Genomic DNA, 25,500 nt, shown 5'->3' on the forward strand with positions numbered 1-25,500 from the left:
AATTTTTGATAAGCTTGACCGGAGGGTTAACTTTTTGATATCAGGGTTGGAATCTGATTCTGAAAATTAGAATACATCGGTTATGTCATTTATGACTTGTGTGCAAAATTTGAGGTCAATCGGACGTGATTTGATAGGTTCCGGAGTCGTTTGTAAAAATTAGAAATTTCAAAGTTCATTAGGCTTGAATTGGAGTGTAATTCATGGTTTTAGCGTTGTTTAGATGATTTGAGGGTTTGAATAAGTTAGTACGATGTTTTAGTACTTATTGGTATATTTGGTTGAGGTCCCGAGGGGATCGGGTGAGTTTCGGATGGTTAACGAGTTGGATTTTGGACTTGGAACTCTGTTGGAATTTTTTTGATGCACCATTTGGTTTCCTTCATCGCGTTCGCGAGTGGAGCCTCGCGTTCGCGAAGAGGAACTGAGAGGCTAGCAATATTTACTCTTCGTGTTCGCGACGAGAAGAACACGTTCGCAAAGGGTGGACTGGGTGTGCTTCGCGAACGCGAGAGGTGTTACGCGTTCGTGAAGACGAGAGGAAGTAGCTGAGGACCCCAGGCAATTGGGCTACGCGTTCGCGTAGGGGGTATCGCATTCGCGTAGTGAGGGGGAACGAAGCATCGCATTCGCGTAGAAGGCATTGAGGTAGAGGCATTTTGTGCTTCGCGAACGAGAGGGTGATGTCGCGTTCGCGAATGAGGAATTTGGATGGGAACTATTTTGTGCTTAGCAAACGCGAGGCACTGACTGCGTTCGTGAAAAAGAAAAGCCTAGGCAGTGAGTTTAAGTTCTGCAGTTTTTGACGATTTGGAGCTCGGATTGAGGCGATTTTTGGGTGACTTTCAGAGGAAACAACGTGGTAAGTGTTCTTAACTTAACATTGGTTAAATTAATCGAATTCATCGTTGTTTTTATCATTTAATTGGTGAATTGAGTTGGGAAAGTTTGAAAATCCTCTTGGTTTAAATTGAAGATTTGAGGGTCGAGTTGGGGTCGGATTTTGGTAAAATTGGTATGGTTAGACTCGTGGTTGAATGGGATTCCGGATTTTGTAACTTTTGTCGAGTTCCGAGACGTGGTCCCCATGGGAGATTTTTGAGCTAATTTTCAGATTTTTATGGAAAATTATTATTTTCTTATGGAATTAATTCCAATGAATTTTATTGACTGAAATGAATTATTTGTGACTAGATTCGAGGCATTCAGAGGCCGATTTGCGAGGCAAAGGCATAACAGAGTAAAGAGTTTCACGTTTTGATGTAAGTAACAGTTTTAAATCTGGTCCTAAGGGTATGAAACCCTGGATTTTGGTATCATGTGATTATTTTGGAGGTGATGCACATGCTAGGTGACGGGCATATGGGCGTGCACCAAAGGGATTGTGACTTGGTCCGTCCCGGGAAACTGTAAAGTTCAATAATTTGTTGTTAGCTATATGTTCTCTATGTGTTGATAAAATTTGACTGTAAATCATGTTAGAAATCATGCTTAGGCTATGTAATAGTATTGTTGGGACCCGCAGAGGTCGTGTACTTGTTGAATTGCCTGCTAAATGCTATATGTACTCAGTCTCAGTTTTTACTTGCATATTTTATCTCAGTCTCTATTATTATTATTGATACATTATATCATTGTTGTTTGGGTTGATTTCATGATTAATGAGAGCCCGAGAGACTGGAAAGTTTTATGACGGAGAGAGGCCGAGGGCCTGATTGTGAGATATTGATATCATAGAACGTGAGTTATCCGTGCAACACGTGAGTTGGTCGTGCAGATCCTTATATTATACTATAGCACGTGAGTTGGCCGTGCAGCACGTGAGTTGGCCGTGCAGCACGTGAGTTGGCCGTGCAACACGTGAGTTGGCTGTGCAGCGCGTGAGTTGGCCGTGCGAATCCAGATATTTATACTACAGCACGTGAGTTGGCCGTGCAGATCCAAATATTTGTAATATGGCACGTGAGTTGTCCGTGCAGATTATAGCGCTTGGGCTGTAGGAGCCCCTCCGGAGTCTGTACACTCCCAGTGAGCGCGGGTACCCATTGAGAGTGAGTGATGAGGGCTGGGAGCCCAGGGAGTGATGAGGGATAGGAGCCCAGTGAATGATTGTTGTCCTAAGAGGTTGTACTTGATTTCTATTTATTTTTGCACTTAGTTGCTATCTGTCATTGTTGTGAAATCTCTGAAAGATTTTGATATACGGATTACATGAACAAGAACTGTATTAAAAAAATTGATTTGACATTAAATTGCCAGATTTGATAGCATGTCTATTCTTTGCTGGAATTACTGGAAATGAGCCATAATTGTGTAGCTCATTACTATCTCCAGCTCCTTATTTATTATTGTTCCTTGCTGAGTTGGTTGTACTCATACTACACCCTGCACTTCGTGTGCAGATCCAGGTATTCCCTGACATAACAGGTATTGATTATTTCACACAGTTGATTTTCCGGAGATTCTGAGGTAGCTGCCGTATTTCGCAGACCTTGCCTCTCCTTTCCTATCTCCTTATTTACTATACTTGGTCTTAGACTGTTACGGACCGTATTTTTCAGACTTGTATTCATAATTAAATGCTCATGTACTCAGTGACACCGGGTTTTGGGGAGTGTTTGTATTGTATTTAAATATTATATTTTCAACCTTAAATAGAAGTTGTGGTTCATTGAGATTTCGGCTTGCCTAGTATTGAGATAGGCGACATCACGACGGGTTAGAATTTTGGGTCATGACACTGTATCTCCCCTCTAGATAGCCGTAGTCTTCCTAGTCACCGTCATCTGTGTATGCAAACACCAACACATAAGTTTAACTCAAATTTCCTATAACTCAGTTCTACAGCACGATTTAGATTTAAAAGAAGGGTAACCAACTCCTAAATTTCATGTAGTTCCCTGCTTATATAATGTGGTACACAATACATCTATAAACAAGACTCTACTAGACATAGCTTGTAGACTCCCTAGGACAGAACTGCTCTGATACTAAGTTTGTCACGCCATGAAACTAGGAGCGAGATCGGCACCTGGTGCCTCACCTAATCTAGCGTACCAAATTGCGACTAAGGGACACTGAACATATAATGTCATAATTTGGCCATGGGGCCACCTTGCAAGACAATTTGCGAAGCAAAATATAAAACTAAATGGAAACTAGCGCTAACTAAACATCAATATAAAGTTGGGCCGACAATGCCGTCATAACTACTATAGCTGACAAACCACCAAAATATACATACCAGTCCTACAAGCCCAACATACTGCACTAACTGGCAGGATATGTCTACAAGCATCTACTAATGGATGTATTGTGATCGGAACAAGGCCCCGACCTACCCATAACATATATACATATATACAGAAGATGTACATGAAAACATAGACCCGATAACTCCGAAGGACGTGGAGCTTACCGATCAGGCTGAACTCTGGAAATACCTACTGAGGAGGTCTACCCGTCTGTCTATCTGAACCTGCATGCATGAAATGCAGCGTCTCCAGAAAAGGGATGTCAGTACAAAATAATGTACAGAGTATATAAGGCAATAACATAACTGAAAGTTGAAACTGAACTGATAATTGAAAGTAACTGGGAGGAAAAGATGATCTGGAGATATACTTACCTGCTTATACTGACTCAACTCCTTCAATATAGTAAGTAAAATAAATGTCCGACCCTATAGGGCTCAGTACATGTAACTGCTCGGTTGTAGCAGGCTCACTCATAGGCGTTCGGCCATACTAGGCTCTGTATCTCGGCCATCCTGGGCTCTCTCATAGGCGCTCGACCACAGTAGGCTCGGTATATATAACTTACCATCTGATCAGAGGTTGCCCAATAGGGGCCTGCCCACCGATTATAGCTCGATGGTGGTGAAAATACTGTAATATTGTATATATATATATACCCTCTGCTCTCTTGACTGGAATAAGACAATACTAAATTGAATATAGAGTCTTGATAAGGAATAATATTGTAACTTATGAGACTAGAATAATGTGAATAAATTCATGAATACGAACTTCTCTTTATGTCTCATTATCAACACATGTAGCTACGAGATCATGCCAAAATGAAGGAAGGGCTTAGCCTTAACATACTTTATCATAATCTTTCCAATCACCAAGTTGAACTCGCCTATTCTCACCTTAATGTACAACAACGATAATAATACTATCATTAAGTTACGAAAGGTACAACTATCGCACAATGAACGGCATGCTTATTTTGTATTAAAACGGACAGCATCTCCCTTATAATCCTTACTTCCTCCAAATTCAAGATAACAACAACAACACCAAAAACAACAATAAAAACATATATACATTATTTTCCAACCTTATGTAAACCACAAAATACTACAAAACAGCCAAACACACCCCAATAGCTTCATACACAAAACGACCATCGGAGTAGTGTCAACAACCCGAAAATGTTACGACGACGACCAGCCCAACATCCTGCATTTATGTGGTATTTCTCCACACCCTTCCTCCTCCAAAACTCCACAAAAAAATAGTAAATCACGCAGCCCAACAGCAACACCAAACAGTCCACAAAACAGTCTACTACAAGTGAATAACTCGAACTCACGGCTTTCGATCACCGTCCCATGAGTTCTTACAAATATAGAACAACTTACTATACATCTACAATAGAAAAAAATGGATGGAAGAGAGCAGTAAACTTACCTTATTTGTTGGATAACTCAACTCCTATTTTGGTTTTTCAAACTCTAGGCTTTACCTCCAACTAGAACTTGAAAGAGATAGAAAATCAATTGGGGTTTGTGGGAAATTTTTAAGAGTATTTTTGCAGAGATTACTGGTTATTTTGCCCTATTATCCTCCATCCGCCTTTAAAGGATTCGATAAGTTAATTAGCCTGGAACTATGTAGAGTCACAATTTCTTCTGAATTGCTCGAAAGTTTAATATCTCATTGCCTGTTGCTTGAGCAATTTGTGCTGGAAATCCCAGAAGTTGTAAACAGAATAGAAATTAATGCCTCGAAGCTGAGATCCTTTGGTTTCACGGGCAGTGTAAGTTCTATCTGTCTAAAGAATGTCCCTCTTCTGGAAAAAGTATCTCTGATAGGTGACGAGTCTTCAATGGAGGTAGAGAATTTTGGTTTTGCTAAGTTTTTTGAGTCTTGCTCTGCTCTCGAGCACCTCATCTTCAACTACAGTTATAACGAGGTAGATGTTGCTTCATGACTTCATTGTTATGAACTTTCACAGATGGAACTTCTTTGGGTTGACTCATCTTGAATTTTGGTATTTCTTTTGCCCTAGATGGCTCTTGACGAACCAGATGAAGTAGCAACAAGGCTTCCCTTTGAGGTTAACTCTGTCAAACGATTTTACCTGCCTCATATCATTCTGGAGAGATCACATAAGTTCGCGCGTGCTCTCTGCTTGATAAGAAGCTTCCTACATTTAGAATATCTCGAAATTGAGGTTCTTAGTGCTTTCACTCTTTTCTTTCTTTCTTTCTTTTTTATTTAATGGCTTTTTTCATACTAATTAGATCCTCATTAATCTGAGAGTTGACTTCTTGTTTTCTTTCTTAGGTTGGCAATGAATATGATATTACTGCTCTAGAATGTCTCGAAATGGAACGTTTCTCAGATGTGACATTTAATCATCTCAGGGAAGTTAAGATAAAATGCTTTAGGGGAACAACGCCTGAGATGCAACTTATCAAGCTTTTATTTGCCAAGTCCCCACTGTTGCTGAGAATGCTAATTGATACATGGCAGTATAACATTGTGTTTTGTTGTGCCGTAATATAAGATAAAGAGACGAGTGTATATTTGTTTGGGAACATGAGCATTTCTAGATGGATGTTTTGATTAGTTTGTTCTGTAATTACATTGTTGGTACATGTTTAAGGATTCTTACATTTAGTGCCTGCTCATGAATGATTTATGGAATGTGACATACACTTGAATTGATACTGTGGTGATTTTATTTCAATATTATGTTGTGGCTCGATAGGAAGGTGTCGAGGTTGAGAATTAGGTTTGTGGGTTGACAGGTGGTCGAGTGTCTCTTCTAGTCGTACTAGTAGTATTAGTACTATTCTTGTATTCTCCTATTGCTAGTTCCTTGTTGTTACACGATGTGTCATTATTACCGGTAGTTTTCACACTTATCTTCTAGCTTCGTATTCCTAGATTTTTGTTATTACACGTTGTGCCATTTGTTTCCGTTGTCTTATTTTCTTGCCATTGTAATTATTTGTTCATTGTGTCCTTTTCACTTTTCTTGAGCCGATAGTCTATCGGAAATAACATTTCTTGCTTCACAAGGTAGGGATAAGATCTGCGTACACATTATCCTCCCGAACCCCACGTATAGAATTTTATTGAACTTTTTGTTATTGTTGTTGTTGTTGTTGTTGTTGTGGCTCAGTGTGTCAATTCTCTACCTGTAATTCCTTGTATATGGCAAGCTTGAAGCACTTCTTTTCGGCTATGCTTATAGGTTAGAGCCACGGAGATATCATACTATAACTATGCCTTAGTTCCAAACAAGTTAAAGTCGGCCTGGCCTATGTCTTAGTCCCAAATAAGTTCGAAGTGGGCTATTGATATTTGGTATTGGTACGATCTTTATAGTTTGTCCACTAGTAAACAATTTAAACTATTTATAACAATTTGCAAAATCAAATAAAATCTTGTTTTTTGACTCTTCAAATAGTAATCTTTTTTAAACAGAGAGAGTAAATGCTTCTTTGAGAATTTCAGATTTACACTAGGTGCAAACTTGATCCAATTTTGTTGCGTTTAAGATCATGTAGATTCAATCAAAACATAAACTTTGGCTGAAATATTTTGGAAGTTAAAATTGGATAGATAGAAACGAATGTCGATATAGTAAGAATATTTTGTTTTGCCTTGCCGTATTAAGAGGAAGGAAAAATCAAGGTTCTTGAGGATATTATATATTTGTTTCACTAGTCATCAATGTAATCATAATAAATTTAAATAACTAGAAAAGAAGTCAAGAAAGGATAGTGAGAAGTACAATGATCAATTCATAAGCACGTTTAACAAAATTCTTCTTCAAAACCATATGATAGACATAAGTCTTGCAGCAGTTATGACTTTCCTCAGTAGTTAATTCACAATCCACGAGAACAACAAAAAATTACAGTTTAATCTCATAAGTGGGGTCTGTGGAAGAATACAGAAAAAGTACAGAGAAATTGTTTATACAATTATACTTTATGATTTTACACTTAATTTGTTTTTAATAACTATAGTGTCCGAACCAGCTTGCGTGCACGTCAACTAATATGCATATGCTTTACATTAAATGGTTGATAATGCTTTACACGAAATGAAGGAGAGCCTTGGCACAAAAAGTTGTTGTCATATGACCAAGAGGTTGCGGGTTCGAAACGTGGAAACAATCTCTTGCAGAAATGCAGGATAAGGTTGCGTATAATAGACCCTTGTGGTCCGACCCTTCCCCGGATCCCGCGCACTGTGAGAGCTTATTGCGCCGGGCTGCTTTTTTTTTTATTTTTAAATAGTTGATAATCTCAACCCCCTTTTATATGTCGCTGAGTTGGAAAAGGCACCCATAACACAACCCAAAACTGGAATTCTTGAAGATGCAGCTTGCTGTTGATTCAGTTAATTCACAAAATGAAACTAGTAGAAGGGTTTGAATATGGCAAGTGCAAGTGATTCTTGAATATGTGAAGAAGTTGAATTAATTTATAGCTGGAATTAATGGTGGGAACAAAAAGTTTGACCGCATAGTCCATTAATTTGCTTTATTTGCTTGGCACCCGAGTTTCACTTTCTTGTAGTTTTCTTACCTCTTTTTTGTTCTTGTGGAGAAAGATAATGATGCCCACCTCAAATTGACCGACTCTTGAAACCGTGAATAAAAAGGTGCAAGTAAACAAATACAGAATTTAAATTTAGAGTTACTATAGTAATCTCGAGTTAATATTTATGGATATTTAATAAATTCTTTAATAATATAAGATCTACGTCAAAATTTACTAGCTTCACGTAAATCCACATATTACATTCTAGATTCACCCGACCCTGAGCCTACATGTGGTTCATGGGTGATGATATATTAGAATTTGACTACTCTTTGGTTAAAACAAAGCTAGGTTTAGGGGAGGGATAAAATGAATCGTCGAACCAAACATATGCTCAACAATTACTATGTACACAATCCCATATGTGAAATTATAAAAAGACGTATAATATAAAGAAATAAAAGAGAAATTTACCTCCACAAATTCAGTTACAGTGGGTAACCAAGAGTGGACAGATATCAAGCTTTTTTTATTTTCCCCCTAAAATAAGTATTTTCTAGATGTTCTGGGAAAAAACATCCTGAATGCTCGTCCAAACCCTCGGATTATGTTAATGTAGGATATTGTGTTTCTTCAAAATTCTTTTATTCAATAAAAAGATAAGGGGATGTAAAGTTAACAAACTAATTAAAATTTGTAAACCATGTTTTCTGTAAAGCCAACATCCTTGAGTAGTCCAGTTAGCTGTTACAAAGCAAACATAAACATCATTAGAGGCAAAGCAATACTAAGAAACAGGTAATTAAATTCTTTTGGTAGATGGAACAAGTACCTCGCCTTGCTCACGAGGTTTTGGCTTTTCGCCAGATAAATGTTTCATCATCCCAGGAGGGCCACATACCTGGACACAAACAGAAAGTTTCGGATGATTCCACATAAATCTAATGTCACTGCAGAACAAATTCAGAATATCAGTGATTGTTCTTGCACCGAGTATGGCACAGATCACTTACCCTAATCCAGTCAACTCTACACCGAGTAACAACTTTTCTATAGCAGTCCGCACCCCCACCCCTCAATTATCATGAAGAGCAAAATATTCTACATGAAACCAACTAACAGCTACATCCTTAAAAGTTACCGCATACGGGAGAGCTGCCTTTGTAGCACCTCTGCGTGAAGGCCCCTCTAACGCATAGTAAACATAAGTTGAAGGGAAAAGGAAAAGTGAAAGAACAAGTTCTCTATAGGAAACTTCTTCCATATAAGTGAAATCCCCACTTTTCCATGCAAACCTATAACATCTCCAAAGTGTACATTCCATTTTGCAAATCTTTAACAAATGGAAACCCCAGGTAAAGAGTTTCACCCCTTCTGCTTTAAGTAAAGTTGCACATTTTACTATATTGATTACATGTCCCATCTGCACCATCTTTCACATACTTACGCATAGCACTATTAGTTCATGAACTTGCACCTTTTCATAGCGCAACTATTGGTTTGCACCAGCTACCAGTCAGACTGAAGCCAATAGAAAGGGAACATACAATTAGGACGCTATCTTCCTTCTTGCTAATTCTCAGGTATTGTGTTCTCAATTACTATATAGTCCTTGACCAGAAAGCAGAGACAAACGTCCAAGCATGAAAATCCACTTTCACGTCATACAAAAGATTGAATTGTTGGCCTTTGAGGCACTGACAATTAAACCTCTTTCAGAAAACTTACAAGGATAAGTGTATCATCACTGGGCGGAGGTAGTCCTTTCACAATCATGTCCTTCGATACGTAACCGATGCCGCCTCTCCAATCATTGGTTGGACTATCTACAGTGTAAAATACCTGGATATTGCCATATAGAGAACATGTTGGTTTAACGAGGAAAAGGAGAGGGCAGAAGAACAACATTTCATATTAACTCTGCCAGTACCTTGAGATTCGGGTGAGTTGCCGCAAGTACATCAAGCTTCTTCTTTAGCAGTATGTCATCAGGTGACACATTAGCATAAATCAACGAGACCTAAAAGAAAAAAAGGCCCATGAGTGTTCTTGTATATTTATTGATAAAAGACCAACTCAGAAAACAACAGGGGCAAATGCTGCCAGCAAAGTACATCTTTACTACATGGGTATTGAATTCGTCAGTTCAGTTGAATTTGAATTGTTGAGTTCAATTTAGTAAGTTCACTCAATAGACAGGTAAACCGATTACTGAACCAATATAGGATCAGTTTGGTTTCAGTTTGGGCCTTTTTGATCAATTGCTTCATAATACAAATTTTTTTTGGCCTTAGATTTGTAGAAATTAATTGCCGCGCCCTCTCCAATCAAAATTATCTTACAATAATTTTTGGACAAACTGTTTTTAGAATAAGTAAATAGGAAACTTTTGTGAAGATTTCGGTGTTTTTGCCTTAGAACCAGAAAATCAAAATATTTAAAATGGAAAACTCGGTCGATTTACTTGGTAAGTACAAAGTGATAAACACCCCTTGCATACTGACTTGTGGACGACGCACTAAAAGATTGGATCAATAAACATACCTGAGTATTATCGTCAGGGTTTTTAAGAATGGCCTCTATCACCTGGAGCATTGGAGTGATGCCACTGCCCCCTGCAATCTGGCATTGGAAGAATGAGTTTGAATTCTATTATATTTCAGACACACATGAATAGAAGCATAATATAATTCAACCATAATCAGCATCTGATAGAAACATCTATTGAGAATTGTACAAACAGTGAGAATTATAAATTAAAGTGTGCCCAATGGGGAGAGGAGATTTGATTCAAACCATCACTGGAACATGATAAAGCAACCCACATTTTCAATCAAAAGAACCTTAATGTTCATATTCACAATAGAAGCTTTATCTACCAGAGAGATCCCAGAGTATTTAACAGTTTAAACTATCAAGTCCTTGATACACTATGATTCACAGGTAAAGTTGAGTTTTGATATCAACAAGCTGCATATAACTAGACTTAGCAAATAGTTCTTCTTCTTCACAAGTTTCACATCTGACTCCTCCTGTAATCACCATGAGTTCCATGCTTCAGTGACATCATTGCATAAAGAATATCACGTAAAGGACACCATGTATTCAAAGCTGGACAGAATATGAACATGCCTTACACCAATTTCAACTTTCAGTAGGGATAGTACTTTCTCTGCTGCTGTTTTTATTTTTGTTAATAAGCATAATAAACTAATTCTGCTGAGTACTCTGCCTACCTTTAAAACTCATCCCAGAAAGTGAGTTATTTGTACATAACTTCCTAATCAAGACCATGAATTAGAGTTTCAACCTAGTCATATTGTACTCTTTCTAAAATTGTAGTGTCACAGAGAGCACTTAGATGCAAGCTCTTACCATGCCTATATGTTTCTTCATGTTTGGACTATAACGCAGTTTCTCAATGGGCCTGCAGATATAGAACGCAATTGTTGACTTGTAAACTACAAGAATAATAAGATTACGAAAGAAAGAATCTCTGCTAGAATTTACTAAGTTTTGTAACTGACCCTTTCACTTCAAGTACATCGCCTGGTTTTAAGCTTGCAAAATGCTGGCTCATTTTCCCTTCAGGATAAACCTGCATTTTTTACAGTTCCGAGAAACAATGTAAAGAAAAGCAGGTTAAACAAAATGTTCTGCAAGTTAGGTCAACAGTAAGTTCGATTATATATAATGCAGGAATACCACAAGCATATACCTTAATTAACAAATCAAAGTATCCCTTGGAATCTGGATCAGATATAGGAGTATAACTGAAAACAAAAACATACTTAAGAAGATTACTTGCTGTTCAATTTAGAGCGTCCAATGAGGTATCTAACAATAAGCACCAGCCTAAACTCACAATATCAATTTTGAAGGGACAATAAACTTAGTGTGTGTTAACTGTACATGTCTATGAAAATAAAGCATAGAGATATAGGAAAAAAATGAGAAGTAATGTAAAGTGTGGCACCTAGTCTGGGCAGAGGCTTTTAAAGGGAATTTGACTAGTTGGAAATTTGGCCATTTAGATAAGGCAATAGAGTGTTGGTATAAGTTACACTTAACTTATGACAATCTTATTGTGACACAGAGTGTAAGTGATTAGCTGAAGATTTTAGTCATTCAAGAGAAGAGATGAATTCGTTTCACATTGATATGAAATTAGGGCCCATTATCCACCGAGTTTCGAAGGCTGCGGTTGGTCCAAAGGATCGGCCCCAGACGGCTTTCTCGGTCATAAAAAAAAAGAAAAAAAAAAGGAATAGATGGAATAGAAGAAAAGCATATAGATGTTTCTTTTTGGTTTTAATTAACTTGAAAGACATAGCACCCAAGGGTGTAGTCTAGTAGGCAATGAAAATGGAATAGACCATGGAAGACAAAGGTTTAGATCCCAGCAGAGGTAAATAAAAGCTAGGTAATTTTTTTCCATTCGTCTTACCCTTAATGGAAAAAGTTACCGGTACTTGTGTTGGTGAAAGGCATAATTTTCGTAATTAGCATTGTTATCAGCATAAAAATGTAAAAGGAGCATGATTAATTTTTCAGTTCATACAGCTGAAGAGCAACCAATAAGCATTCAAATGGATCAAGTAGTAGAGCTATACATGGAAAAGGAAACGCTAAGAAAGAAAATTTATAAAAATGAAACTTACGGTCGAATGACATATTTTGGTTTTCCTTCGGCATTTTCTCCCATCGGTGCCCTGAATGAAGGAAACAATGTATTAGTATGTCAGAAGTAATGATCCAGAAACCATATTCTCCATAATTCTTGTAACACAAGTACAAAACTTCTGAACTTTCTCATGAAACAAAGACACTATGCAAATGAGATTCAAATGTAATGGAACTTACCTCGTAAGAATGCAAGATGCAATATCAAGACCTAACTTTGAAGAAGGATCGAATGAAAACCTACAATATTGGAGGAAAGAAAGAGCAGATCAATAGTATAACCAAACTCGGCCATTAACTACTCTTCATATATCTGAATGCAAAACTTGAAGGGGATTTCAACAGTCATAAAACCAAATATACGAACCCAGCTCGGGAGGCTAGTCTATCTACCATGTATCACATAAATCACATAGCAAGAAAATTTTGGATATAATTACAATGTAAAGTCTACCCAGTTATAACATGAAAGTCCAACACGATATATTTAGTAGTAAACATAGTGTGTGGCAACGAAAGCAAAATTACACAGAAGTCCACAATTATCTACTTAGTACTAGCAGAAACAACCGATGGCAACAAAAGCAAAGGTTTTTTTTCCACCCAGCCAGCTAGAATTTTCTAAATAATCCCCCTCCCATAAATCTAACGAAAGAGTGGTAAAGGAAAAAAAAATTGAGAAGGAACAGATAGTTGAAGAAGCAAACTTATTAGTTGACTCTTTCCTTTAATCTGCATTCCCAGCCTTTTATTAGAATCTTCTAAAATAGTATGCAAAAACAAGATTCAGGTGATGTTATGATGCAGGATAAAAAGGAAATAGTGCTTCCCAAAAGCTAAAGTTCACATATTCAACCACCTTCTTTAGATACAGATAGGCTAGAAAGCTTGGTTTTTCATATTTTAATTGGTGGTCTTATGAACTCAATTTGCCTACACAGTTTTTTGACCAAACAAGCCAGATTTAGATCACAGGGAGAGTCATCATTTTCTTTTTGATAACAGAATAATTTTATTAATGTTTGGGCAAAGAAAACGCCTGTATACAAAAGTAAGAAACCTACAAAATGAAATGGTCTTCTACGAACAACACCCAATCATCTATACAAAATGGAATATCACAGGGAGGTCATCATTGAATGAGTAACATCACTATTAAAGCATTAAAGCCACAATCTTATTACGATAAAAATAACCTGAACAGATGACTATTGTGGCTAACTGGTGCTCGATCTTGCAGCTTAAATTCAATCCATTTATCAGGATTTAGAGCTGAAAACGAAGACAACAGTAAAATCAATTTAATTTCTTGATCTTAACAACTATCAAAAGAAACAAATCTTCCATAAGCTGATGTTACTGAAGCAGTTAAACTGGAAGGTCATCAAAAAACATGAACCAAAACAGAAGTGTAAGAGAGAGAGGGTACATATAGACAGATTAATGAAACAACAAAGCTCGGATCTAGCAAAAAAATTATCTTATCAGCAGAAAACCGTGCAAATTTTTAGACAAAAGTATATACTACAAGTTATCTGAAGTCATTCCTTTAACCTGTTACACCCAAAAAGTTCCTTATATTTTATCTCTGGTTCCCCTTCTTCCTTAACTAATTTAAATGATAGAACTTATAATTCATTACATCGAAGTCTATGAATATGAATGCCCGCATTTTCAACTTCCCACTTAACTGCATCCACAGTAGACTTATATCACAGAGACTAAAATGAAATCAGCACTAATGGCTAAACAGGAAATAGTGTTTTGATTGAGTTGGTGTTCCAGCCAAATATGAATATCTTGACTAAAGCATAAGCTTACAGAAGGCGTAAATAGAGGAACTAACCAACTTTTTGACCAGAATCTTCATTGATTTGCTCCAAATACACCTGTATATGGAAAAATTTCAGCTTTCTATTTAAGATATAGTAAAACAGCTAACCTTAAGATGACAAAATTTCTCGAATTAATCAATTAATGTAGGCACTCTGAAAATCACAGAAATAAAAATCATGAAGAGAGAAAATATGTTTTCTGTTAGCTAGTCAACATCAACTCCTGAAAAGAAAAGGAAAACGAATAATCTAGGTTGTAAAACAAGAAGGATCTAATAATTTAATTTTCATTTCAAACCAATTAAGGTGAAGGAAAGACAAGCAAAAAGTTCTCACCAGTTTTACTGCAATGAGGTATATATTTATTTCAGGGGCACTGTTGAGTAATTCAGAATTAGTAAACATAACATCATACCCAATTACCTCTTACCTGGTGAGGACTCAATAGCGATTATATTATTTTTAACAAAAATTCACCATTCATACAAACATTGTTTCCGCTATAGTTCTTAAAAATATAGCAAGAAAAATTCTGTTGGTCTGCAATAGACAAATATTAGATAAAGAAAATGAAAGTAATGTGCTGCCATTTGCCTACGCTATACTAATGCAAATAAATTATAATACATATAGATGTACAAATGCATACATAAACATATACAGTACAAAGCATATTACATAGACGTACTTCAGCAATTATAGGATGATAAGGAAAAGTTTATCCTCACCAAGCATCTCCTTACGCAAACTTAACAAAACTTAGCATATTCTAGATGCATGGTCATATGCCTTAAATAATATGTAGCACCTTACAGGTTTAACATTCTAAGCCGTTAGGCCAGTAAATGGTTAAATCCCGAAGGGGAGACCTGTCAGATTGTTCCTCTAGAGTCCAAGTAATGACATCTATGTGGCGTGCAAGCAACTTCAAGTCGCTTTTTTTTCTTTCATTTGTTCCACCATTAGCAATTATATTTGGACGGAACGATTTCAAAGCAAAGGAGAGGAGACAAACGATTATAGTAACTTCCTGTTACTTCCATCCTAAACATAACAAATTATAATAGATTCTGATCAGTACTGTGCAATGACATTAGCATTCCAATATACACATTTACATATCTTATAAAATAATCCTTAACGAGTCACATCTTTCCACTTTCACAAGAGAAGCTTATTTTTGATAAGGAACAGTAGTATCTAGAATAAATATGTATCATCGTTTACTGAACCATTCCATCATGAAAAGGGTCAAGTGGTTCACCCAATAACAATGCAATTCTGATTTCACAAGCGAAGCTTATTCTCTTCTACTTGTACATATCATAGTAATATATCTTTTATTTCTTTGATAACTAGAAATCTCAATCACCTGGTGCACAATTCGAAACATGGTACTCTTCTCCACTTAACACCAAACTTATATCTATGGGTTCAAATTCGTGAGACGCGCCTAACTTCAAAGGCAGAACCAGGATTTAAATTCTATGGTTTCAAACTTTGAGGTTCTTAGTATTGAACACATTATATTTTTAAGATTATGAGTTCATATTTACTATTGTTAGAATCCTAGTAAATTTTTACACGTAAAGTTATGATCCGCATTGATAGTACTGGATGAACCCGATACTCTTATGCTACATCCGCTTCTGCCTAACCTACACTCACGCGCTGCATTTTTACCACCACTAATCATATACACCTGAGGGGAAGTATCAAAATGCTGAAGATAAAAGCCAGCTAAAATAGGACAAGATCTGACATAAAAACAGAACATACATGGACATTGTAAAAAAATTGGAAATGAAACCATATATTGAAATAGAGAGATGGGGAAAAGTACCAAATGAGGAGAAGAAGAGGAGTAATAGTAGGAAACACAACCAGCAACGGCAGCAATAGCTCCAAAGGGGAAGCTAGGGTTAGCAAAATTAGACTTGGAATAATGGCCTTCTCTCCTGAATGCAGCGATGGGTGCAGCCGCTGCCGCCTTTGCTAGCTTCCTGAAGAACGCCGCCATTTTCACTTCACTGGAGGAGTAAAAAAGGGTTATAGGATTTATGAAGAAAATGTGAATTCTGTGATCGGTTTTTGTGTGTAGAGAAGCGAAATGAAAGAATCCTACGCGGTCAAGTCCACCGTACTCACAGGCTAAAAAACGGTTTTTTAGTTAAAATACAGTTTTGTTATAAACTAGAAAAGGAAATTTCCTTAACAAAAGCAAGAAAATTAAGAACAATGAAAAACTAAGAGAATAATAGATTGGAAGGATAATTATCCCGGAATTGTTATCCCAATCAGAAGCGCGGATTTAGTATCTATCTATACGTGCAAAAGCACACATTTTATAAATTTAGTGTATAACCGAAACAAAAAGTGTACAAACATATTTTTAATATTAGTTAAAATCTCAAATTATAAATTTTTATTTAAGAGTTATCTATGAATGTCAGATTATGTGTTTGCGCTCCAATACCAGATCCTACATTATGATTTAACAGCTAAATAATACTCTAACAATGTAAATAATTTAACTTATTTTGAGTACAATAACAATAAAAATAATGTTTAAGCAAATTTTAACTCATTTTATTTCTTTCTAGAAATAAATATTGTTGGATTTAAATATTTCTAATCTAATAAAATTCTTTCTACGATAATTATATCTAACAATATATGGAGTATCTTATTATCATTCGTATTCTTCAACTTGAGTTCAATAGGAATAATATAAAATTGATTAGGTACTTTGAGCAAATAGAAATTATTTTCTTAAGGCTATGAGAACATAGTATAGTTACATAATATTTGACAAGTCAGTATATTATTCTACATTATTTGAGCTATTAAAGCAAATGCGCACTCATATGTCGAAGTTATATAAAGGTATTAGAGTACTTTTGCATGATATAATTTTTTTCTTTATTAAGTTGGCTAATATGATCAATAGTTCTTATTAAGCTTTTACTTTAAAAAATTTATTTTATAACTCATCACATAGTTTAATAATTTTTGTGTAATTTTTTCAAATTTTATATTCATTGATACTATACGAAGAACACGCGCAACGCGCGTACTTTAAAGCTAGTACTATATTAAAAGCACGAAAGTTCTTAGCGAAATGTCGTTCGTCTTTTTTATCCCTTAATAATAGAGTTTATATTGGACAAAATAGTCAATTTAACTAATTTTCTAATATTTAAGAAATTAAAATCAACTAAAATTTTGCTCATTAAATTATTCCTTATTTGAATGTATGAAGTCCTAATATTTAGGATTCCAAAATAATAAATATTGTTACCTTATATAAATCAATTAAATTTTCAAGTAAGTATTCAGTATTCACCAAATTGCATTTAACATGCGAGGAAGAGTTCCAACTTCCAATCCTATTGCAAGTTCCACTCGGTCCAACGTGAACAAGGGGGATGTGAATCCTTAGAATCAATTTGAGTGGTTAGAAAGGTATAAAAGTTCCCATAGACACATAATTTAGTTCTGTAAGCTTTATTAAAAAATAATTACATTAGGAATAATTTAGGTCCAGGTGCAACTCTCAGTAGGAATAATTTATGTACTAAAATGTAAGTACACATTAATGCTATAATTAGATGTAAACTAACTCAAAATATTCATAATTATGATACTATTTAGCTCAACATCAAATCCAACAAATACTTTCAAAATGACACATAAGAATTGAATGTGAGATATGGGTAGATACGCAAAGCGCGTACTCTAAAAGGGCGCTCTTCGCGAAGTATTGATCGATATTTTACCCATCACAAATAAAATTCACATGAGACAATCTAGCTAATTGGGATCAATATTCTATCATTTTCTGAAATTTATATTTTATAATATAATTTTATTTTATAACTCAAATACATTATTCAAAAATATTGTTCTAAATTTTAAATTATATATTCAATTAATATAAATACACGCGCAAAGCGCGTACCATAAAGCTAGTTTATAAAAACAAGGGTGAACAAATTAAAGAAAAGATAAAAAAAAGTACTAAGTGGATTTGATATGTAATCCTTAAGGTAAATAATTCAGCATTCAAATGAGTGCACCATTTACCCTATTTAGAGATGGGTGCCAGCATATAACATTAGATTAATTCTAAAAAATATGTACATAAAATATCTAGTTTGACGGAGAGATATGAGTTCACATGCCCCATATATTTGCCTATAAATCCGTCCCTGATCCCACCCTCTCATAGTGATATAATTGCACTATCATTCTGAAAAAACTAATCTTAGGATTAGTTATACCGCGATTTTATTCCAACCAAATGTAGAATAAACCCATTTTAAATTTAATCCCGAAATTAATTATCCCTTATCTGTCGTACCAAACAAGCCCTCAAGTTCTTGGCCATGAAAAGCTTGCTCATCAATGAAGATGAAGTGTTAGACCAAAATATTCACCGGGCTATCAAAAATTTTGCATGTACCATCTAAAGCAGAAGTAGTCTACTTAAAATTTTAAGATCAAAGATTTAATCAAATCATGAAGTTTGGTTGAAATGTCATGGAAGTTAAAATTGAATAGAGAGAAACAATATCGATGTAGTAGTAACACTATGTTTTGGGTTGTCTTGCTTAGCGAAGGATAGGCCGGTACACTAAGCTCCCGCTATACGCAGGGTCCGAAAAAGAGCCGGACCACAAGGGTCTATTACACGACTTGAACCGTAATCTCAGTTACGCCAAGGCTCCCAACATTTTGATAGCTCAGCGAGTATTTTTAATCTTGTGTCAATAGGTTCATCATCTAGAGGCCATGTATGGATTAGGAAGACGACAGATAACTTTCCATCCCCTTCTATTAAGTTTGCAAACATTATGTACAACATTTTGACCCTTCATTCTGGACAAGTTACTAAGTTTACCCTTTCCATGTCTGAACTGAAAAAGTATCCTCAGATTGGCAGCTTGATATATTTCCTCTCTAGGAACGGCATTGAACATCTTGTTCTTCAATTTTCGGAGTGGAACCGATACAAATTGCCTTCATCATTTTTCTCGTGTTCACAGTTGAGGTATTTAACCCTGCAAAATTGTCTAGTATGTCCCCCACCAGTCTTCAAAGGATTTGATATGTTAATTAGCCTGGAACTGTGTCATGTCTTAATTTCTTCCAAGTCACTAGAAAGTTTAATCTCTTCTAGCCCGTTTCTTGAGAATTTAGTATTGAAAATCTCAGATACTGTAAACCACATTCAAATTAAAGCTCCCAAGTTGAGATCCTTCGACTTCTCAGGCTGTCTAAAACTTATTTCCTTAAACAATGTTCCTCATCTTGCTAAGCTCTCTCTTTTGTATGGAGAATCATTTGAGGAATCAGAAAAATGTGATCTTGACAAATTTTTTCAGTCACATCCTGCTATTGAGCATCTCCACATGGAATACGGGAGTGTCCAGGTAAGTGTTGCTTTAGAACTTCATTGCAATGCATTTTGATGGAATGTACCATCTTTTTTGGGCTTTGAGTTATCTTGATTTTTCATTTTATTTGTAGTTCTTGGTTGCTGAAGTACCAAGAAGGCTTTCCTCAGCTCTTAACTATCTTAAATGTCTTTACGTATCTCTGGATGGACTAGATGATCTTTCCTGTGCTCTTTGCTTGCTACGAAGCTCCCCATATTTACAAGATCTTGAAGTGAAGGTGATTAATGATGTTTATATTTCCTTTTATCCTTTGTAACTAGTAAAATTGTTGTTATGTGATAAGGAGGTCACGACTCGAAGCTGTGAAAGCAGTCTCTTGCAGAAATATAGGGTAAGACTGCATACAGTAGACTCTTGTGGTCCAATCTTTCCTCGGACCCCGCATATAGTGGAACTTAGTGCACCGGACTGTCCTTTTATTTCTTTTGTATGTAATGACGGCTTCCTTATTTTAATACTCATTAGATCTTCAATCTTCTTAATCTTTCTTAGGTATCTATTGATGAATCGGATGATGAAGTTGATGAAGTTTCTACAAGCTTCTCAGATGTGACATTGAATCACGTTAGGACGGTTAAAGTTGAAGGAATAACAGGCACAAAGCTTGATATGCAGCTTATCAAGCTTCTATTGGCAAAATCCCCAATGCTTGTGAGAATGCTAATTGAGCCAGACCTATATTGGGTAAACAAAGAAAAAGGAGCGGAGATACTTGCAGAGTTATCGACATTTCAGCGGGCATCGCGTAAAGCTGAAATTGTATGTCAGCTAGAAAGGAAATGGAATTGAGTCAGGAGGATGCAGTAGTATATGATGTCATTTGCCTGAAATTTTCATGCTCAATTTTTGAACTAAAAGGCTGTAGGTTGTGAAAAAGCTTAACAAAGCATTATATTGATATGGTATTTCTTCTGTTGTTTTGCGTTTAACAATTCGGTAACAGGCTCGACTAAGCTTTTGTTTGCCAAGTCCCCAGTGTTGGTGAGATTGCTAAAGTTTATCATCAAGTGTCAATTGTGGAAGTCTGCACCAGTTATACCTCCATTTCTTTGATAAGATGCTTGTCCTCACAGCATCTCGCAAAGGCAAACGCATCAGAATGGCATTGACTACATTATCAGGTAGATCGGTAGTCCTAGGTGGCATCATAAATGCCAAGAGGAATCTACAGAAAATAAACAAGAACACAAAGGTAAGTAATATCCACATTATCTGCATATAGTACACAAATGACACTCATCCATCTCCTCCTAATATCGATAAATTGCATTTCTTTAGAGCAACAATACCTTCCCATAAATACTTCAAGAATACAGTGGATTATACAGATTTGTTATTGGAAAGGAAAATTCAAAACAACACATACAAGAATCACATTGTATTTTGCCGCTAATAAGCTTCAAAAAATTGACCAGTGTCGGGTAATTGTCACTCTTAAAAGCAGCTCAGCAGCTGTTAACACTTTTGCTGGATTCGACATCAAATCAGCTACTATTAGATTTCCAATAACCTAATACTTACATTAGTATTTATTAAGTATCAAGTTAAATTCTATTTAATTACCAATGATGGATTAATGTAATTTTTGGCTCACCTAAAAGCACTTTATAAAACAATAATAATAAATCAGCTTACCAAGACGTAAGATTTTTGGTGAAGGAACAACTACTTGTGTTGCCTTATGCGTTCCTTAGGCAAGGTGTGGCCTATCGGTTAATGAAGGCAGACCTAAAACCATAGGAGATAGGGTTCAAATCAAGATTTAGGTGATTTCGTTCTATCCGCTTAAATATTACTGTAATGGATAAAGTTCTTTATGTTTTTCTTAAGCCGAGCGATAGTCTATCAACAACATGCTTTCTGTGAGGTAGGAATAAGTTCTGCATACCCCGCCCTCCCAAACCCTACTTGTGGGATCATAGCCGGGGCATCACCGTTTTAAGGGGGAAAAGAACTCTTTGTATCTCGTTACTAAACATGGTGTTTGAATTAGCTTACTCACATTTTAGACTATTTCACCTATATTTAGGTGCTAAATAGATGGGAAGAAATATGATAATTTTAATATTTTTCTGAGCTGAGGGTCTATTGAAAATCTATCCTCACAAGTTAGCCGTAAGGTATGCGTGCAAGCTATACTCTCACCCCACAGTGTGGGGTAATAATGGGTATGTTGTTGTTGTTTAATCTAGGCATTAATTTTCATATAGTACTTCTCTCTAATTATTTGCTTCCAAAATGAATTTTTTTTTCAAAGTCACTTTTATTGACTTAAAAGAAAGAACAAATACACATATACACATCCAAGAGAAACAACAACTAAAACAAAGTATGAGACAGAAGATAAAAGACTTAATTTTTCTGATAATAAAAAGCACAAAATAAATAAACAAAATAATGGGAAGAAGATTTTAAGCTTACCAAGTAAGAAGATTTTGCTGATGATAGGATCTGCCCTTTTCTCTTCGAATCCTACTTGTGTGCTGCTTCAGCTCTTGGGGAGGGTAAAGGATGGTAGAATATGACTTTTGCTTGGAAGAAATGGTTTTGATTTGTAAGCCACGTGTCCAAATGCGTGGCAAAATTTTGGTGCTAATCTGGTTTTTACTTTTCTCTATTTTAATTATAATATTACATATTTTTTTATTAGTATGTTCTAATATATATATATATATATATATATATATATATATATATATATATATATATATATATATATTTAACGTTAAATTTTTTATTTTACCATCATTTCAATTGAAATTTAAGTTGAAGGAGTAGTATATTTTTGTTGGGACGGTAGTAATTCCTCCGTTTCAATTTAGATGAGTTAATTTGATTCGATATGGAGTTAATTTGATTCGATATGGAGTTAATTTTTTTTTTGAAACTTATGATATTAAAATATTAAGGGATAAAGGTTTTTGTGGAGTCATGAGTTTGTGTGGTTATAAAACATTCTCATTAAGAGTAAAATGAAGAGTTTAAAATTAAATTATTTTCAATTGTAAAAATATGTCATTTTTTAAACATATTAATAAAAAAGTGTGTCATATAAATTAAAATAACAGTTAACAAGTGAGTTTAATTTGTAAGCCACATGTCCAATGCGTGGCAACTTTTTGGTGTTAATCTACTTTATACTATATTTTTGCTCGGAAGAAAGAGAAATATGGTACACCTTCTTATAATATCATTTTTATATAACAATCATTCAGTCAACTTTGCTTTAGAACCAATTTTTTAAGCTATATTTTATCATTTTATAATAATTATTTTTTATTTATAACAACAACAACCATATTTATAAGAGAACGCTATTTGTAAAATTATTCCAATATAACAACTATATAGAATCTTTAAAATTACTAATAATAATTCTAAACTGCATATCCAAGTTGAGGATGGAACTTGTTGTTTATGTGATGCAGGAACAGAAGAAGACAACACTTATTTGTTTGTTGCATGTAGCTGGATCACAACACTTAGACGAGCAATTACAACTTGGGTTGGTATTCAAATACAAGAGGGAGACATTAGGAAGACCTTGGAGTGTATAAAGAGGAAAAACGGGAAGCAGATCAAGAATAGCTACAATCTTTGGATCAATGTTCTACCATACGTGGAGTGCTATAAGCTAGAGAATGTTCAAAGGTGTCAATGTAGAGGAAGTAGTAAAACAAACTAAGCAGGATGTTATAGAGAGAATAGATACAATAGATAGTTCGAAAAAAGGCTCATACATGTAGAGAATTTCTGCAGAAGATTGTAAGTAGTATTTGTCTAGAGGCTTAATTTCCATAGCACCCTTCCTAGAAGGTGATTTTGGATTTAAGTGCTCTTTAGGTGTAATGATTTTGTTATAAATGATAATATTCAAAGTTATTACCAACAAATTCTAAAAATATGCCCACAATCTTTTTTCATTAAACAAAGTTTCTATATTGCATAAGATATAAGATTTGAAGATTTATACATGATTCCATTAGACAAATTGCAAAAAATATTTAGATAAAAAAAATTAACTGTTAAACTCTTAGATTGTCTTCAAGAGAAAGATATTGATACTTTTTTGCTGAAAAATTGGACACGAATCTTCACAAATTCAAGCGCTATATCGCTAGTAAGAGAATGTAATCGACGAAACAAGCTACAATTACAAAGTTATTCCATCAATCTTGAAAGAATTTATTTTTTTAGGTAACTTTAAAATTTCTGCCTTGGAGTTTAAATCTTTATACGTTTAGTTATGAATTTATTAATAATGTATTAGCTTTCTTCAATATTTAACTAGTGAAATATGCATATATTTTTGAGATTTTAAATTTTGAATAATTTTATTATTATTTATATATAATATTTAAAAAGAAATTTAATTATTTTTTGAATAATTTATATTTATTAACAGCTAAAAAATATTTAAATATTAAATATTGTTATAGATATATAACAAAAGTTAAAAAATATAAAAATAAATGAGGTTGTTATATAGGAGGTTGACCGTAGTAGTACATGAGTAGGTTTAATTTTTAAGCCACGTTACCAATAATATGCTTTTTACTATGTGCTGCTTCAGCTCTTCGGTGGGTTTAATTCGTGAGCCACGTGTCCATTGCGTGGCACATTTTTGGTGCTAATCTGCTTTTTACTATGGGCACAGTTTTTATTTTTCAAGTTTCGATTTTTTCTTTTTGCTTTTATTTTTTTAAAATTCTGGAGCTATTACTGTTTTGTTAACTCGAACCCACAAACAAAGACTTATGCTTCTCTCAAAAAGATATGACCGAATTAAATATAAACAAATGGAAATTCTTTATTATTATCCCTAATCTCCCTCATTAATGTCTTAGTAATAATATTTTATATCTTATCATTCTTTCATTTAAAAAAATTAAAGCTTATAATTTTAAGTTTATCGCAATAAATATGAATTTATTTGATTTAATGTAGTTGTTTAATTATAACTAATTATGATATTATTATACTACATTTAATGTAGCATAAAATAATACTTTCACCGTTTTAATTTATGTAAATTATTTAATTGGACATAAAATTTTAAAAAAAGAATAGAAAACTTTTGAACTCGTAGTGTAAAATGAAGTATATATATATATATATATATTGTGTAAATATAAATTAATGTATAAAGTTAAATTGTTAAAGAAATAGATTCAATCATTTGAAACGAATAACACGATGGTTCATGCATAAAATAATACTGAATAGAAGTGGTCACCAAACATTCCCTTTAACTTCAGTCTATTGCTGTTTTCCCCGATTCCCCCCTCTCTCTATATATATCTCTATATAAATCTCTCTCTAAAGACTAAAGCCATAGATTGAGATTCAAGACTTGTCCAAATAATACTCAACTGCTGAAGCCATTCATAAGGTTATCTCTCTCCTTTTTTTATTACTATTTAGAATCATCACTTTCCCTTTTTGATGATATTATCTTCTGTTTTTTGTTTTTCCTTTTTGTCTCATTTTAGAATGTTGTTTTCTCAGGTATGTACGCTCACAACTTTCAATAGTAGTTGCAATTGTTGTATGCTAGCTGAAGTTATATAGTAAAGCTACTAATTTGATGTTCTGATCTAGCAAAAACAGCTTCTTATGTTTATTTATGAGTTAAAAACTGAGACCAAGTTTGTGTATTAATTTTTTCTCGTTATTGTTAGTAATTATGGTTGATAAAAGCTTAGAAGATTGAAGCAAACAGATAATG

At 34.7% G+C, this 25,500-nt stretch overlaps 3 protein-coding genes and 1 non-coding gene across 4 annotated transcripts; 2 read left to right on the forward strand and 2 right to left on the reverse strand.

Moving 5' to 3' along the window:
• Positions 1–3,198: 3,198 nt before the first annotated feature.
• On the forward strand, positions 3,199–5,960 carry LOC104116833 (uncharacterized). Its single transcript, XM_009627776.4, has 3 exons — positions 3,199–5,202; positions 5,299–5,463; positions 5,577–5,960. The coding sequence occupies exons 1-3, from the start codon at positions 5,116–5,118 to the stop codon at positions 5,796–5,798; spliced, it is 474 nt and encodes a 157-aa protein (XP_009626071.1). The 5' UTR covers positions 3,199–5,115; the 3' UTR covers positions 5,799–5,960.
• Positions 5,961–8,217: 2,257 nt separating this feature from the next.
• On the reverse strand, positions 8,218–16,451 carry LOC104116835 (NADH-cytochrome b5 reductase-like protein). The gene is made up of 13 exons (XM_070175395.1): positions 16,154–16,451; positions 14,322–14,364; positions 13,672–13,747; positions 12,656–12,715; positions 12,454–12,504; positions 11,511–11,565; positions 11,320–11,390; positions 11,168–11,219; positions 10,337–10,414; positions 9,723–9,812; positions 9,521–9,634; positions 8,625–8,693; positions 8,218–8,536 (listed from the first exon to the last, which is right to left on the reverse strand). Exons 1-13 carry the CDS (start codon positions 16,328–16,330, stop codon positions 8,480–8,482), a joined length of 993 nt encoding a protein of 330 aa, XP_070031496.1. The 5' UTR covers positions 16,331–16,451; the 3' UTR covers positions 8,218–8,479.
• LOC117281624 (small nucleolar RNA snoR74) lies at positions 15,520–15,622 on the reverse strand. The gene has a single exon (XR_004512252.1). It is a non-coding gene; the product is annotated as a small nucleolar RNA snoR74 (small nucleolar RNA).
• Positions 16,452–19,118: 2,667 nt separating the features above from the next.
• Positions 19,119–20,605, forward strand: LOC104116836 (F-box/FBD/LRR-repeat protein At1g13570-like). Its single transcript, XM_009627778.4, has 3 exons — positions 19,119–19,745; positions 19,843–19,989; positions 20,265–20,605. The coding sequence occupies exons 1-3, from the start codon at positions 19,167–19,169 to the stop codon at positions 20,559–20,561; spliced, it is 1,023 nt and encodes a 340-aa protein (XP_009626073.2). The 5' UTR covers positions 19,119–19,166; the 3' UTR covers positions 20,562–20,605.
• Positions 20,606–25,500: the final 4,895 nt, after the last annotated feature.

This window comes from Nicotiana tomentosiformis, chromosome 5 (assembly GCF_000390325.3).
Source record: "Nicotiana tomentosiformis chromosome 5, ASM39032v3, whole genome shotgun sequence".
NCBI lineage: Eukaryota > Viridiplantae > Streptophyta > Magnoliopsida > Solanales > Solanaceae > Nicotiana > Nicotiana tomentosiformis.

Coding starts and splice junctions, on each gene's coding strand:
- LOC104116833 (XM_009627776.4), top strand. CDS start 5,116: ATGGAGGTAGAGAATTTTGGTTTTGCTAAGTTTTTTGAGTCTTGCTCT. Junction 5,203..5,298: donor TCAACTACAGTTATAACGAG/GTAGATGTTGCT, acceptor CTTTTGCCCTAG/ATGGCTCTTGACGAACCAGA. Junction 5,464..5,576: donor TAGAATATCTCGAAATTGAG/GTTCTTAGTGCT, acceptor TTTCTTTCTTAG/GTTGGCAATGAATATGATAT.
- LOC104116835 (XM_070175395.1), bottom strand. CDS start 16,330: ATGGCGGCGTTCTTCAGGAAGCTAGCAAAGGCGGCAGCGGCTGCACCC. Junction 12,716..13,671: donor CACAATAGTCATCTGTTCAG/GTTATTTTTATC, acceptor CCAATATTGTAG/GTTTTCATTCGATCCTTCTT. Junction 8,694..9,520: donor GTGATGATACACTTATCCTT/GTAAGTTTTCTG, acceptor GTTTGTGTCCAG/GTATGTGGCCCTCCTGGGAT.
- LOC104116836 (XM_009627778.4), top strand. CDS start 19,167: ATGTACAACATTTTGACCCTTCATTCTGGACAAGTTACTAAGTTTACC. Junction 19,746..19,842: donor TGGAATACGGGAGTGTCCAG/GTAAGTGTTGCT, acceptor TTTTATTTGTAG/TTCTTGGTTGCTGAAGTACC. Junction 19,990..20,264: donor TACAAGATCTTGAAGTGAAG/GTGATTAATGAT, acceptor AATCTTTCTTAG/GTATCTATTGATGAATCGGA.